Genomic DNA, 15,803 nt, shown 5'->3' with positions numbered 1-15,803 from the left:
ATTCAAAGTCTTTAAACTTTAAACTGTTTAATACGCAAGTACAATCTTACTTTGCAATCAACACCATTCTTTTGCATAAAATTGAGAGGCACAAAGAAAAAAAACGCATCAGTTTATCATCTTTGTGTTGATGGACATTCGTAGTCTGCATATCGGGATTCCATATGTGAACATTTGACAAAATAAATTATAGTGTTGGGGGGTGGGGGTGCAGGTTTAAAGTCAAACCAAACATCTGCCTCACTTTTCTCAGCCCTTTGCATTTCAAAAGTATCTGTAACCTTTAATTTTTTGAGATGCATCTTTTGAAAAGAAGAACAGGGTTAAAAAAGGGTTTAATATACACTTTTTATAGGTCCGGTAAAGTCAAAGAAAACTCGCAGTCAAATTTTCATATTTAAGCTTCAAATATCTTGCACATCTGCAAATCATGGACAAAAAAAAAATTCAATTCAATAAAATGTTGCCATATTACACCACATTCAATGTCTGAAGGGAATGCCATTACCATGGGCAGGTTTAATCTCTACCAGGAGGAGGTTTTGAGGGATGGATCCAGGATGATCTGACAGATCTGCTTGTGACTGTGTCTGCTTGGGTCACAGCTGGAAAGAAGGACTGACTTTTTTGAGCTTTGCTGCAAACCGTTCTTCAGACTCTGTGTACTTTGTTAGTTGATCCACATTTGCGATTAATCGGGACATTTCACTGGCCAAAATGACCAGATATTCATGGGTCCCAGCATCGCAGTATCAATCTTGTCCCCTTTGCACTGCAGATGTTTTTTCTTCAAGGCAACATCTATGCCCTTTTCAAGCTTCCTTTTCCTTATTTTGTCCTGGGATTTCTTCATGTTTTGTATTACTTTCTTGTATACCTGCTCTTGGCTTTTCAGCCCCCTAAAGACCTCCTCCTTGTCCACCAGGTTTTCTACCTTGTCTGTTTTAACCTGAAAATGCAGATGAAGCATTATGGAAATCCTGTGTATGCTGAGCAACATTTACAAACAAGCATTACAACCATGGTGCAGCTAGGCAAATAGCACTCCTGAACTCACCTCAGATAGTTTGCCTCCCTGCCAAACATTCAAAAATAAGGACTGTGTTGTGCGATAAGCTGCTTATTTGTTCTTAAACCAAATATTGTAGGTTGGAGATACTTGTCCTATTCCCTGGAATTCTGCCTTGCAAGTTTGTTGAGGCACCTGAAAATTTAGGATATGTGAAACAAGACTTTTTAATATTAGTGCTGAGCATTGATGTCTGCTAATGCATAAATATTTTACCTCTAGATAGTTCCATTCAGCTTTTCCACCAAACCATTTGTTTCCGGATGGTAAAGGACACAGAAGCTTCTCTCGGGGCCAAAGGTTAAATTGATTTGTATATTGGAGTCAACATTTGTAGTGTGAAATACCAGGAAGTTAATCATATTTCTGTTTTTTAAATTATGTCCCTTCTTCTGTAAGTAGTCTTTGATATGCACCAAATTTATATACAAACTCAAGAATACAAAAGGTCATCGCCTCTGCTGATTTACTTTTTAGATGGTAGGCCTCTATCCACTTTGTGAAATGATCAGCCATAACTCAAAGGTACCGATTATCACTTACAGTTGGAGTGAGCCATACCAGGTCCATACCAACCAGCTCAAAGAGCTCTGTTACCTGAAAGTGTTGCAGCAATTAGATATTTGTCTTGGAAGCACATGATTTGCAGGTTTCATTTATCTGCAGTTTGTGTGTCCACCCGCACCTGTATTGGGTTATACTGATTTTTTCCTGTAAAGATTTTTGCTTGACTTGGCAGTCAGGACACTGGGTAACCTGGGGCCAAAACATGTGCAAAACTCAGTGCATATTACAGGTCTACAGTCTATAAATCACTACACAGCAGAAACCTTATGTTGAGAAATAGGAGGTTATAATGACTGGTACCCAGACTGAATTGACTATAACTTTGATTTCCTTTAGCTACATACTGTCACTGATCTAGTCGATCACTAGATTTTATGCAGCTTGATTATTTCAGAAATAGACTTTAACGGACGAGGGAAATTTTCTCCACAGTGTGCCCCATAACTGCTGCGGTGAAACTCTTGAAATATTTAGTTTGCTTCAGAAACCGACTGAACCACCTTTGATAAATGTTCATACCTGGTTCGTGTTCAGTCTCCACCTCTAAAAAAACAGAGTGCTGCTGCAGAGCTGTTTCAGTCGGGGTCAGACAAGGGCCACTGGGCTTAAAGGTACTTACAGGTGTTTTGACCAAAGCCTGTTTCTTACATCTTAATAAGGCCTCAGAAAATTGTGTCAAATAGTTAAAAAAGGGGGATGATATGTTACTTTTAAAGACTGATTTACATAAAGCCAGGCCATTTTCTTTGCCTGTTGATTTAATAAGCACCAACATTTGTCCTTATGTAACAGCTGGAATATATGGTGTTTGAATGTACATTTATGTGTGTTTGCGAGTGTGTTTCAGAGAGAGTGATAGGGAGTAAAAAAGATGGATGAGAGGGGAGTCGAAAATAAGAGAGTACACTGTGGGAGGCAGAGAGGCTTATATCAACTAAACCAAGCAGAGCTGCACTGTAGGAGTTCCTCCACACAATTCCTTATTCTGTCAAGACAATCCGTTGTACACACACACACGCACACAAACCACCCACTATATAGTGGGCCATTTGAGCAGCTGTTTTGCTTAATTGTTCTGCAGAGTTATTCCTGGACTTGGCTTTTATTTATACCATGAAAAATAAATGTTTAACTAATCAAATATAAAGGAAAAAATATATATAAAGGTAAACCAATGCAGAGGTTTATTTTAGATATTTTAGAGGTATTCGTCCATTTACAGTATATGATACTGTACTGTACAAAGTAAGAAAAAAAGAATATATTTATAAAGCAGACTTGCCATACTACTGATAAAGAAGGATGTGTTGTAAATTGGTGGGTTGTGCAGACAGCAGACCAAAGGCAGTTTGAAAACTAACTGAAGGTTTTATTTAAAACAGAAACCAAACGTGCAGCCAGTCTGGATAACCATGAATTAAACCCATGAGAAAAACAAAAGACCAACCTAACCAGATGAAAACTATCAAACAGCCACTCAGGAACAAACAAGTATCCTTATAAGGAACTGACAAAGACGGAGATAAACCATGGAGCTTATATACTGAAGGGACTGATGAGACAAGTGACAGCAGCTGAGGCCAAACAACTAGACACAGGTGTGTAGGAGAGCTAAGGAAAACCAAAGCAAGAGAACTGGAGACAACTACTGGTGAGTATGTGAAACAAAGGCAAAATAAACTAGAAACTAAACTGAGACGGGGACTGACAGATAAACACAAAAACAGAAGTAAGGCAAGCGCATAAAAAAAATGAACACATACAGAGAATAAATCCTAATTCAAACCCAGATCTCCAAACTACAAAAAGTACTCAAATAAGAAAGCTGAATCATTCAATACACAGAAAAAAGACACGATAAAGAAATCTAACCAAAAGTGACTAAATAAAGCAGAAAAACTTCAAACCCTATCAGGCCGGCATTATGCTGGGGAATGCTGTAGAGCCCCTGAGGCACACAAGTTGATGAACACAATGAACAACACTACATTCCCTGCATTCTATTTTTTCATTTAATTTCCATTTCATTTCATAAACTTATAGCAGATTTATAGCAACAGAGGATGTAATTACAGATGTTTCTGGTCGTTACAGGGATTTCTTGGCATGTTTATTCACTAGTTGTGCTGCTTATTTTTTTCTAACGTTGCAAGCTGTGTATTCAGGGATTTTGAAATCATCCCTCCTCTTCTCTCACATACAGTCAGAATCCCCTGCACAGGCTCCCACTAACTCCCAGCAGTGACTGAAACTATTTCAGTGATATACACACATGATTCATTTCTTCTGTTTTTCAAACAATTTTTGAAATAATTTGTGCTCCAGGAATTGTGTTTCTGAAAATAACAGCAGACTTATGACAGGGTGTCTCTGTGCAAGTCACTCAGATCATTATTAAGTGGGTACTTGATAGTTAAAATGATATATCACATATTTGTAACACTCAGTTAAAATATCAGCCCTGCTTTTGATGCCCCTGAGCAACATACCAAATCATTTTGAGCCACGTATTTGTCTTATTGTTGGTTTAGACAAACAAATTGATTTATAGATCTTTGATCTTAGATTCAGGGATCACAGCTTTTCAAAAGATACCAAGTCGCAAAGTTTCTCACTGAAAATACAACACATTTCTGCCTCTTCCCAGAAAGACTTTGTCATTTTTCAATGGGACACGTTATTTCTGCTTACTGTAGAAAAAAATGAAAGAAAGAAATGAGCATGTCTGCTTGTTGCTGCAGGATTTTCTACTTTTGATGCAATCTATTGCAAATTAGGCTGCTGGATTAAACAGTCTTAAGCATTATTGATTATTACCTTGGTGGTAACAGTGTGGAAAATGGTTACAATCTTTAATTCTGTCACCAAATTGTATGACGCAGCAAAAATCTCAAATGTAACTCATAACATTACAAACCAGTCGAAGAGACAGTTGGGATGCTGTGTTTTCTGTGCTTGCTCACTGGGTCCTGCAAACACACAGGTGTTTTCAGTTAACTTACTGATTACACCTCTAATCTTTCTAGAGCAGTGCTTATGCGGTGGGAAAGCAGTGTTGCTGCCCTCACAGGTGGAGCTAAATTAAATAAAAAAACCCAGGCAGTCATCGGTAAACAAAAGTGAAAACACCTGTGCGGAGTCATTTGTAACGCCTGTTATTTTTTCAGAAGGCGCCTGCTGTGGCACCGTATTCCTCACGCCCGTTCTATCACATGTTGTGCAATATGCTCTGATGGTCATTTGTTTGTAGATCGGTAGCTTTTAACTTGACCCCTTTAACTCAAGTGCCTGATTACTGATACCCCATTTCCACATTTGCTTGGAGGCTTTCAACTTTATGTTCTTTTTTACTGTAAATATTGTTTTATCGTATATATTTTTTTATTGCTGGGGTTTAATTTCATCTCCTGTTTTAACACAATATGCATAAGAACTTGAAGTAAAATCATTACACTTATCAGGTGTGGTGTTGCACTGTAATAATAGTAAGCAGCTTGACAGTGACATAGAACATAAGTCACAGTGTTACCAGTATCACGGCATGACGGCTGTCACAACAGATTTGTCACATAGCGAGGAGCTGCTGGTTCTGCAGGGCATGTCATTGTTACTCACTTATCATGGCTGACAACTCATAGCAGGGTGTCATCTGTGTGACAGCTCCTGGTGACTAGGAGTGACTTTATTAACTTGTAGAAACACCAGGCATTTTTCAGATTTGCGTCTTTGATATTAGTTATGGAGTACATAAATCCAACACTAGCATTTTAATCTATCTAACCCTCAAGAACTTCTCGTTGTTGTAGGGCTTCAAATCTTACTCATGTTTTTACTTGGTGTTTAGTTCAAAGAGACATGAGGAGAGAGGGGAGAATGTGGTTCTACAGTGGTTGACTAAATGTTGTTGACAGCAAATGGCTTCAAATCTGCTGGAGGAGGGAACAGTTTTTTGTATGACCGCAGATGTTCATTGTGAGCGGAATAGTTTCTGATACCACTGAATGATTCTGTTTGAATAATGAAAGCGACCTAACACAGACAGTCAATAGATAAATGAATATTCCTGTTTAAGGGAGAGAAAAAAACAACAGGGGGGACATAAATCGTTTGCCAAATTGCTTCTTTGAGCCAAGTCAGCCATGTGTTGTGCTTCCCCAGGCTGATTATAATCTGCCAGATTCTGTGGCTAACCTTCACCTTCCTCATCTCCATCAAAGAGGGAGTGCCAATGACCAGACGGCCTGAGTGCTTTATGCCAGTCATAGTAATGACTGCTCAAGACTGTGAGAGAGAGAATTGCAGTTCATTGCAGGCTTTGGTTACATTTTTACAAATTGAATATTTTTGGTGTAGCTTTCTCTTGAAATACATGCTTTAATTTGAATGACTAAGGAATATCCACTTCCTCACTTGTTTAATTTTGGCCAGCCTTTGTTTTTATTCTGGACCGTCCATAGAAGACATTTTAGAGTTCTATTTTTAGAGTTCTATTACAGCTTAAGTAGTTGTATTAAACCAAGAGTCTAATAAATATTAGACGGTATTAGGAGGTGGTAGACATTTTATTCATGAGAGATCAAAATTCAATGCAGAGGTGTAGAGTGGAGACAGTAAGCTGACATTGTACTTTAGTTTTCAATTTCACAATGTAAATGAACAATATATGATGTAGTACGGGGTACAGTGCTGTACAGTGCACCTCATAAGAAGTAGATCAACTAGTTGATTAAAACTGAACAAGTTCATGTTCACAGTTCAATGTTTGAAATTCTGAACTAAAATCACGATTCCAAAATGAACTGGTTAGTGTTCATTTTCCACCTTTTTATGATCTCTAAATTTTCCTCTCTGTATTGCACAGAATGTTTTGGAGTGCTTTGAAGTACTGGAGCATGGGCAGCTAAGTCTTTCTGAGCACATACATGCACATCTCTGCATATCTTTTTCATTACAAACTCAGGTAAGGGTACTGAAAATCTAACTATGATTAAGAGAAAAAAGAACATTTTTAAAGCATAGCCTACTTTATTTAATCATTTTTCACAGCAACAAAAGCATTTTTTTTTTTACCAGGGAGGCCAAGTGACAAATGCTTCAGTCTCATAAATAACATCAAAATAACATTAGTTAACTTAAGCAGCTATGAAAAAAATGCAACTTCAAAAACATCAACAGCAAAATGTCATATACCTTAAAGAAAGTAAGAAAACAGACCAGCTGCCAAGTCACAAACTCTGGTGTGGGAGCACTGCAGAAGATAAAACCATTTTTAGTTTCAGAGCATGACGCAGGTGAGGACCGAGTCAAAGAACACTCAGCTGTCTGCACCGTGGCAAAAATAAAGGTTAATCTTACATTACAGGTGCTCTCCTCTGGATATTTGCTGTGCAGTTTTCTATTGGATCCTTCAGATTCAGCTAGCAGACCTCACTCTGTTTCACTTTTTTTTCTCTTCTGAAACCTCCCTGTGTTTGGTGAGCCAATTTTCGTCAGTTTCTGTTGTCAGTTGTTGCCATGTAGTTCTATATATCTACAGCCACAATGTCTGTGATTGTTGTATATATGCTAGTTATGTCTGTGTCTGGTCGCTAAATCAACACAAGGTCTGTGCACACCCGTGGAGTCCAATTCAGCCAGACATGTTCATTGCTGACAAGACCGCTGTTTAGTACCCAGTTCACGAAATGTTGATTTATTTATTTTTTTTTTTAAATTAAAAAAAAACTTGCCTTGCTCAGATTATGTTTTTTATTATACAATATTAAGATTTGTCACAGTTACACAAGCCGGTCTACAATAATATGAATTTATTTCCTTCTTCATCTTGCAGGGATGACCCCTGTACTTCATTTGAGGAAATTATATGCATAATTTACAAAGCACTGGAAGTGTCCTTGATACTGCTTTTGGGATTTAGGAGGCTTGCATTGGGTAGTATTCAAAACTTTGGAGGGCGTGGGTGTGAAGATACAGAGAGAAATGACAACTGCACTTAAAGGTGATAAGAGAATGGTTGAATGGGGCATTAATCCTTGTTCTGTGATGTGATATGTAGCCCAAAAAAAATTGGTTGGGTCTGTAATGGCTCAGAACCTCCCTAAAAGGCTCTCTGAAACAGCTATGTTACTATGCTGGGTTTAGAATGCGTCGTTTGCCCTTATTGGCGTCGTTTCAGAGCTTATCTGGCAACCTCATTATGAAATGCAGGTAGGTGTTGGCGCTATTCGGTTGCCGTTGCTTGATTGGCTGCCCTTGCTCTCACTGAAAACAGAGCTATAGAGTAATACACTGACTGAAAAGAAAGCTCATCAGAATCAGAATTCGTTTTATTGCCATTGTTAGTGAACAGTGTTCACTAAGTAGGAATTTGCTGCGGCGTAAGGTGCAAACATGTAACATAGGATATAATAATAAAAAATAAAGAATAAAAATATATGAATATAAAATGTACAAGGTGTGTACAACAATACACAGTATCCAATATACAGAGCAACAACAGTGCAGCTTCATTAGTGCAATTTTAATGATGGTAAAGTGACTGGGGCAGGTTATGAGGTGATTATGAAGTGTTCATAAGTCCAACTGCAAGGGGGAAAAAACTGTTTTTGTGACGGGAGGTTCTGGTCCGAATGGACCGAAGCCTCCTGCCCGAGGGGAGTGGTGCAAATAGAGAAGGGTCAGCTGTGATCCGACCTGCTCGCCCCATAGTCCTGGAGACGTGCAGGTCATGGATAGATGCAGCCTATCACCTTCTCAGCGGAGCGCACAGCTCGCTGCAGTCTGTGTCCCTGTCTGACCATCTACTGAGCAAAAAGCCTGCTCGGAATCGTGCAAGCTTTGTGAAACTGTACTGCGTGAAATGCGCAGCGCAAAGGAAAAGTCGGCGGTTGTATGTACTGGGGATACTGTTAAAAATAAATAAAAGCCATTGATCGCGAACATTGCTTTCCGGGGGAAGAATATGTAACGATCGTAGTCCGCTTTCACAGCCTTGGAAGGCACACCTGTTTCTGTTTCTCGCCGAAGGCGAGTGTCTGAAACGGAGTGGCTGTGGATTTGGGGGGGGGGGGGGGGCGATTGCTGAAAAAGTTATATCACTTTTTCACAAAAACGGATTGGGGGATATTCTGGGGGATATTCAAAAAAGGGGAGTACTTGAAACAGAGGTTCTGACACTTGCTGGCACTTCGTGTGTACTCCCCACAGCGGGGAGACTCACAACTAACACCAAAAACGTGAAAAAGGCGATTTTGATTCTCTATCCCCTTTAAATCAATTAGGCAATGTTATTCTATATTGGCTTAAATATTGCTGTTTCTAGACAGCTGTACTGTTTCTTAAAATGTTTTGTTCGCCAAACTAGCTATGCATTTTTTAGAGGTCATCTTTTTAAGTTATGGGTTACTTCAGACCATACAGACCAACTCAATCCCTTTTTATTAGATGACCAAATTGAATGTACTTATCTGAAAATTGCCAATAATAATGAATGTTTATGCATAATACACGATATTAGATAACTATCTCTCGTTTCATGGGGTGTTTGTGGTAGTGCATTAGCAATTCTGAAAGTAATGCAGCATTCAAATACTGATTTTGGTTGGCAGCATTCATAGCATTAAAGCACTCTCGTCGGCATGTGCTCAGGTTTTGTCCACCTGGACTTTCATGCTTTGCAAAATCTGTTCCTTCTTATACTGTATATGTGCAAATTACAATGCTTATCATGTAACAAGAGAGGCCTATTTTCATCCGGCATGCCAAAGTAGTTTATCTGCAAACCAGCTTCCTGGCTTTAAAATCCAATCCTCTCTTAGCTAGCAAGTGTTTCTGACCTCCAGCCTAGCTCTTATAAATCAAAGAGCCACAGTCTAGGAACTGACTATCGACACAGTCTTTTCACCTGTAATACTTTTTTCTCTGTCTCACACATGGATAAGATAAATAAAACATATGAAATACTTTAATAGACATGGTCTCTGACCATAAAAATGTTTTGTAGTTGAATTTAGACTCTCCAAAAACTAAATGGCCCAGGCCATTGACTAAATAACAGTGAACACACATCATCAGTCTCCACAACAACTGAAGAGCAGCCGGGACTGACAAATGGTCAGAAGAAAGATGGGGAGATGGAGGAAGTGGAGGAGGAAATGACAGAGGTGTCAGTTAGCAGCAGAGAGAGTGATGTGATTGGAGTAAAAGCAAGGAAGGAAAAACTAAAAAAGGAAGAAGCGAAATGTTTGTGAAATGATTCATCGAGAATGAAAAGATGAAGAGGGGAAAGATCTAAAAGTGTAGTTAAAGGTGTGAAACTCCCAAAGATAATTATATTTCTATATTTGCACTGATAATGGTGTGCTATTTTAATTTTTCTCATTCTTCCCTCTTTCCTTTTTTCTTCTCCTAATTAAAACAGATGACGCTCTTCGTCTGCTCGCACTACAGACAGCACTTATTCTCACCGCTCTGTCACAGAAATGTAATTGGGTCTGTGGTGCTATGTTATAATCATGTGTGCAATCCCTGTAGAGAAAATTACTAGACATAAAGATGGTACTTAAACATTGTATTGTAGACAAATCATGTTTTACGATTCCTTTATATAATCCACCGGTCATCCACTGGACTTTCTTTCCAAAACAGTTTGAAAACTAAGTAAATGGTAATTAAAGAAACCTATTGATTAGCAAATCATTTGAAGCCTAGATTTAGCTGAAAAGTACAAAGACAACATATTAGATGTTGAAAAAAGGAAATCTTATAGTTTTATTAAGAAATATTTGCTAATTTTGAACATCTATATGTTTCTAACAGGGAGTGTGTACCACTGTGAGGCATCACTGGTTATTTTAAAAACACTGGGTAACTAAGGAACCACCTGCTTTAGATGTCATTTTTTTCCCATTGCTTGACTGATAGAAGATTTCGCTTACTGAATAGTTTTTGGTCTCATTTGTCATGAGAGGTTGACACAAATTTATTGGCGCAGAAATAACTGTAATCAATTTTGTTGTAAAAAGAATAGGTATAAGTATGGTGATTAGACTCCAAATGCTGCATCAAAGCATAATGTGATGTGATGGATGACAGGAAATCCCCCGATGTCTAGATGCTGGTGATGGGCTTCTGTTAAGGCTCCATCTTGGGCAAGTGGAGAAGGTGGAGTTGAGGAGGACATGGGAAGCACCATGCACGGTCTAGATGAGAATGGCAGCAGAAGTGAGATTTTAAAAAAAGGAAAAGAGACTGATTGGCTGGGCGAGAAAAGAAGCAGGAAGACCGCTGGTCCAAAGCAGTGATGTCACAGTTAAAGTGAGAGGTTGGACAGCGTGGGAAAGAAGGGAGCGGCAGAGAAGCAGTGGAAAAGCCCGTGTGAGTGAATTAACTGGATCAGATCTCCATCACTAAACTAATGTTGTCAGTAGGTAAAAGGTAAATATTTTGCACCCATATAGCCATGCTGTTTTTATGCTTTCAGAATGGCATCGTCTTGCTCAAATTAGAAACGTCTTTCTCGTAAAAGATGTAGTTTTGGAGGTTTTTTCCTTTGCGTGGCTAAATTTAAACTTGCATTTGTTAATGGAACAGCAAAATGTGTTCAGTGACAGTGACTTTGATTAGTTTTCCTGATGAATCCCACAAAATAGCTTTTTAAAACTAGTTTTCTGCCTTGATTCTTATGATTTCTTTGGATTTTCTAAATCTTTAAACACGAAGTCCCCAAATTCAATAAAAAGTTGAGAAACATTTCTCATCATTTCAACCCTCGAAGATCCTTTTTTTTTTCCACTCAATGATGTTACTGAACTGTTGCAAATTATTGTAAATAGTCGTGAGATGGTCCACAAGATAATTGTTAGTATTACTCAGATATTTCTGTATTCCAAAATTTTCAATTCATGCCTTCTACCATTCTATTTTTAATTCATATTTTACACACCATCCTAACCTGTTTAGAAACAGAGTAGTAAATCTCGTCATGTGTCTTCCCTTCACACTTAATGGTTCACATGCAACAGTGTGCACCCATTTTAAGCATGGATGTAAGCTGAAGTTTTGGAGTTGGAAGAAGAGAGATTCACATTTAACCTTGTGAATCTCTGACTTCAAAGTTTTAAAAGAAAAATAACTACTCATTGCCAAAAATACCCTGAAATCCCTGCGTACTACTTCCCTTTAGTTTTAACCTCACTTCTCCGCCCACCTTTGTCTTTGAATCTGTAAGGTGAAAGGGGAATAAATGTGTGCTCATGTCAGTGGGAAATGGAAAAACAGTAAGAGAATCAGGGGTGAAGTATAATTGGGCAAGGGGCTGAAAACTGGGTAGATGAAGAGAGAACAGAAAGAAAGCAACAATGAAGAGAAACATATGAATACTGAGGAAAAGGAAGCAGGAGGGCAGACTAATGAGGGACCAGGGGGCAAGATCACCAGACAATGTTTTCTTCTCCCATCATTCTGAAAGTTGAAAGCCACAGAGATGTGTTTCAAGAGAGGAGGGAGCAGAGGAAACTAAACAAAGTGAAAATGGGACTCTTGAAGGACTTTGTGTAGCAGATAAATCTGTGTTTGTGTGATGTGTCCGTGAGCTTCACGTTTCTCCAGCCATAGAGTGTGCTGCCCTCCCTTGATGGAGCTGCTCTCTTTGTTTTCCTCCTAAATAGCAGTTGTCACAGCCATCCTCCCACGCAGAGAAGTACCCAAAAACATCCTTATTGTTTTCTCTTTCTTGTGTATTTTTCTCCTTCTGGAGACTCTCACGTCATCACACTCAATATCTCAGCACTGCAGTCATCCTCCAACACAGTGTGTGGCAACAACATGTGTCTTTGCATGTGTGTGAGGCTGCTTGTTGACACAGCTCCACACAGCTTCTAAAGCGTGAATTTATTGTTGCAATCGTGTTCAGTGTCTGTGTTTTCTGTTTGTGTGGGTTTACATATGCACATTTAGGATCCTGGCTGCAGCAGGGGCTCACATGAACATGTCAGTGGATCTGAGGACTCTGAGGGCTGTGAGAGTACTACGACCCCTCAAACTGGTCTCAGGCATCCCCAGTAAGTAAAATATATGCTGTCATACCCTAGTATTCACTTTCATTCGTATGAAAGGGCTTTTATAAGACATAGGTAGGTTTAACAAAATGACAAAAAGCACAGAGTCAGTTATCTGGATTGATTGTGAAATATTACCTAAGATTTTTCGGACCTAATCTCAATCCATTTATTTGGCCTATAATCAACTTCAAATTTAGTTTTTTTTTTTTCGAGAGTTCAGCCACTCTTTGGAGGCATGTTTTTTGTAATTGAAAGCAAAACCAAACCTAAACACAGGCACTAGCATTTACACCTATATAACTTATTTCAGTAATGCCCACTGTGTTGGAGGTTGAGCGTTTGTAATGAAGATGTCAAATGTCATCTTATTTTTAGATATTTGGAAAATTGGCATTTTATGTCCATTTGTTTTTATTTGACATTCGACTTGAAGATTGCACCCATGAACGTAAAAGCACATTCAATAGTTTTTGTGTGTCTTTTTTAAGGATTTAGAGGCTTTGGACTATATTTGAATAACAGTGAGATGCAGTATGAAGATAAAAATAAAAACATAAATTGAAACGTTGAGTACATTAGCCAATGTAATTGTACCATATTTATCCATAAGTATTTAAAATTTGAAATCAACACATAAACAATGATGACACGGACAAAATGGTCATTTTAATCTGAAGATAATAATTTTTTTTCAAGTTTACTGTGTCATCTTAATTTGGTCTCCACTATGGTTCTATATAAAACGCCCTGAAATGTTTCTGACATGTATTAATTTAGCTGGAAATGTGTTCTGACTTAAACTTAGCTGATCACTGTGTGCTCTATGCTCAGGTCTGCAGATAGTCCTGAAGTCTATAATGAAGGCCATGGTTCCTCTGCTGCAGATTGGTCTGCTGCTGTTTTTTGCAATCCTCATGTTTGCCATCATCGGCTTGGAGTTTTACAGCGGCAAACTGCACAAGACCTGCACACCAGAGATTGGAATCCTGGGTAAAGAGTTATGCAATTTTTCTTGACATTACATTGTTACATTTGGGTTTGGCTGATAAATAACTTTGGGTAGCATACACTCCAAATCAGCATGAGCGTCATGACATCATTGGGCTTTCAGTGTTCTTTATTTAACTTGTTTTTTTTCTGGTACAGAATGGTTATACAACATATGTCTTTCTTCTTCTTTTTTTTTTCTTAAATCGTCACAAGATGAATATTCTGCTCATTGACAAAAAACTCTGTGGCAAAGTTCATGGAGCTCTGTGCAGATCTGGGAAAGTGTGTTGTAGTTTTCCACAAGCCAGGAATGCCACTTGGACTCGTTTTTAAAAAAAAGTGCACGACCCAAGATAATCAGTTCAAAATTCTGTACAGGCGCAATTTTTTGGAGGTTCATCGAAGGGGTGGTAGAAGGCCCAAAATGTCACCCTCAGCTGAGAGGAATTTAGTTTGGAATGTTCATGAATAGTCCAGGGACCTCAAAGACGCAGGTCTGCCATAAACTGTATAAAGTCATGTGAGTTTTACTTGGCCATGGACTGAAGGGGCTGTCCCAACTCCCAAATCAGGCAGGATCTTCAAGCTTCAAGCTCGTTGCGGGAAGAACAGAAGCTGCCAAAGACAACCTTTTGGAATGGCCAACCCAGGGTCTTAACTTCAACCCTATTAAAAAAATATCTGGACTGTGCTTAAACATCTCTTCCAAGCCAGAGAACCAACAGATTCAATCAAACTCAGAGTGGTCAGATATCCAACAACAATTCTGCCAAAAGTTTGTTGATCACTATCAAAAGCATATTGTCAAAGAAATGTAACCAAGTCCTGTATTTAGTGGCATTTGCTCTCTATACATAATGTTGAGCAAATGCTGAAATTAAAAATAAAGCACACACACACACACACAATATTTGCTTTGGAAAAAGAACTCCACAGAAATCGTTTGAAACCTGATTTTGTTGTGATATTTGTGGGATGCCATTCAAATTTTTGGCTCATACTTAACATGCCTCTACAGAAAGATTCATCCATTTGAGATGTCAGTGAATAAAGACAACATATACTGACTGTTGTAAATTAATTCTTTCTTCTTAAGCCAAAAACCTAACACTTCACAACACAGTGACGTGGATGAAAGAAAGTATTCTGTAGAAAGAGGCTCAAGTGGTTTTTGATATTGCCCCAATATTAGAGATAAAAGTGTATGTAGAACTATTTTTAACAGAAAATTGAGTCAATGAACTTAAAAGCAAAGAGTAACCAAGCTTCTTCTGTTGTAGGTTATTGTTTTATAAGTGTGTGTGTGTGTGTGTGGCTCTCATGCATATTTATGCAGCTATTTAGGTAGTAGCTCTAGTGTATTGTCATAATCATAAATGTGTACTCACATGCATATACACACATGACATGCCAGAATGCCAGACTGCACCTGGAGACTTGATCAAACCTAACTGGCCGTGCTGTCTTGTATAATTAAAACCAACAATTCTGTGCAATACAATGGCTCACTGTTCATTCATAGCTGTCATTAACCTCCAAGCTCTCCCTGTCTCACTTGAGCTGAATGGACAATTAGATAACACTGAGGTGTGTATTTTCTGTCAGTGAATGGTCACGTGACTGTTCATACATCAGACATCACCATTCAATAGGAACATTGTTGGCTTTAAAATGTATGAGATGGAGTTTAAAAACTAGTAAACATGAAAAAAATTTGATTTTTAAGTTGTCACTGATGACATCAGGTAATAACTCTGTTGGTAAACTTTCTCTTATGTATGATGAGTAAGATTCAGTATTTCTGCACCTTTTTGTTCAGAAAACGAGACGGTGGACTCATCTGAGTACGAGTTTCCGTGTGGTGTGCGTCAGTGTCCAACCAAATACAACTGCAACAGAACCTGGATTGGCCCTAATGATGGCATCACCCAGTTTGACAACATCCTGTTTGCTGTTCTCACTGTCTTCCAGTGTATCACCATGGAAGGATGGACCACTGTACTCTATAATGTGAGATAGTTCATACATGTACATATTTTTCAAATTTGCCACAATTGTTTGTGGTATGGCTGTGTTTTGTTACTACCAAGACTCCATAAAAACCCGCTGAACACGGC

At 38.5% G+C, this 15,803-nt stretch overlaps 1 protein-coding gene across 1 annotated transcript in view; it reads left to right on the top strand.

The window, feature by feature from the left end:
- The window catches only part of cacna1ea (calcium channel, voltage-dependent, R type, alpha 1E subunit a), a 109,749-nt gene that overhangs the window by 53,891 nt on the left and 40,055 nt on the right, over window positions 1-15,803 (top strand). The window contains exons 6-8 of the mRNA XM_075485342.1: window positions 12,593-12,696; window positions 13,528-13,686; window positions 15,506-15,696. Of these exons, the coding sequence (XP_075341457.1) occupies window positions 12,593-12,696; window positions 13,528-13,686; window positions 15,506-15,696 (454 nt within the window). The remainder of the gene's footprint in view (window positions 1-12,592; window positions 12,697-13,527; window positions 13,687-15,505; window positions 15,697-15,803) is intronic.

The sequence above is a fragment of the Odontesthes bonariensis genome, chromosome 15 (genome assembly GCF_027942865.1).
Source record: "Odontesthes bonariensis isolate fOdoBon6 chromosome 15, fOdoBon6.hap1, whole genome shotgun sequence".
Lineage (NCBI taxonomy): Eukaryota > Metazoa > Chordata > Actinopteri > Atheriniformes > Atherinopsidae > Odontesthes > Odontesthes bonariensis.
Note: the sequence above shows the minus strand (reverse complement) of the source record. Positions and strands in the feature narration are given on the sequence as shown.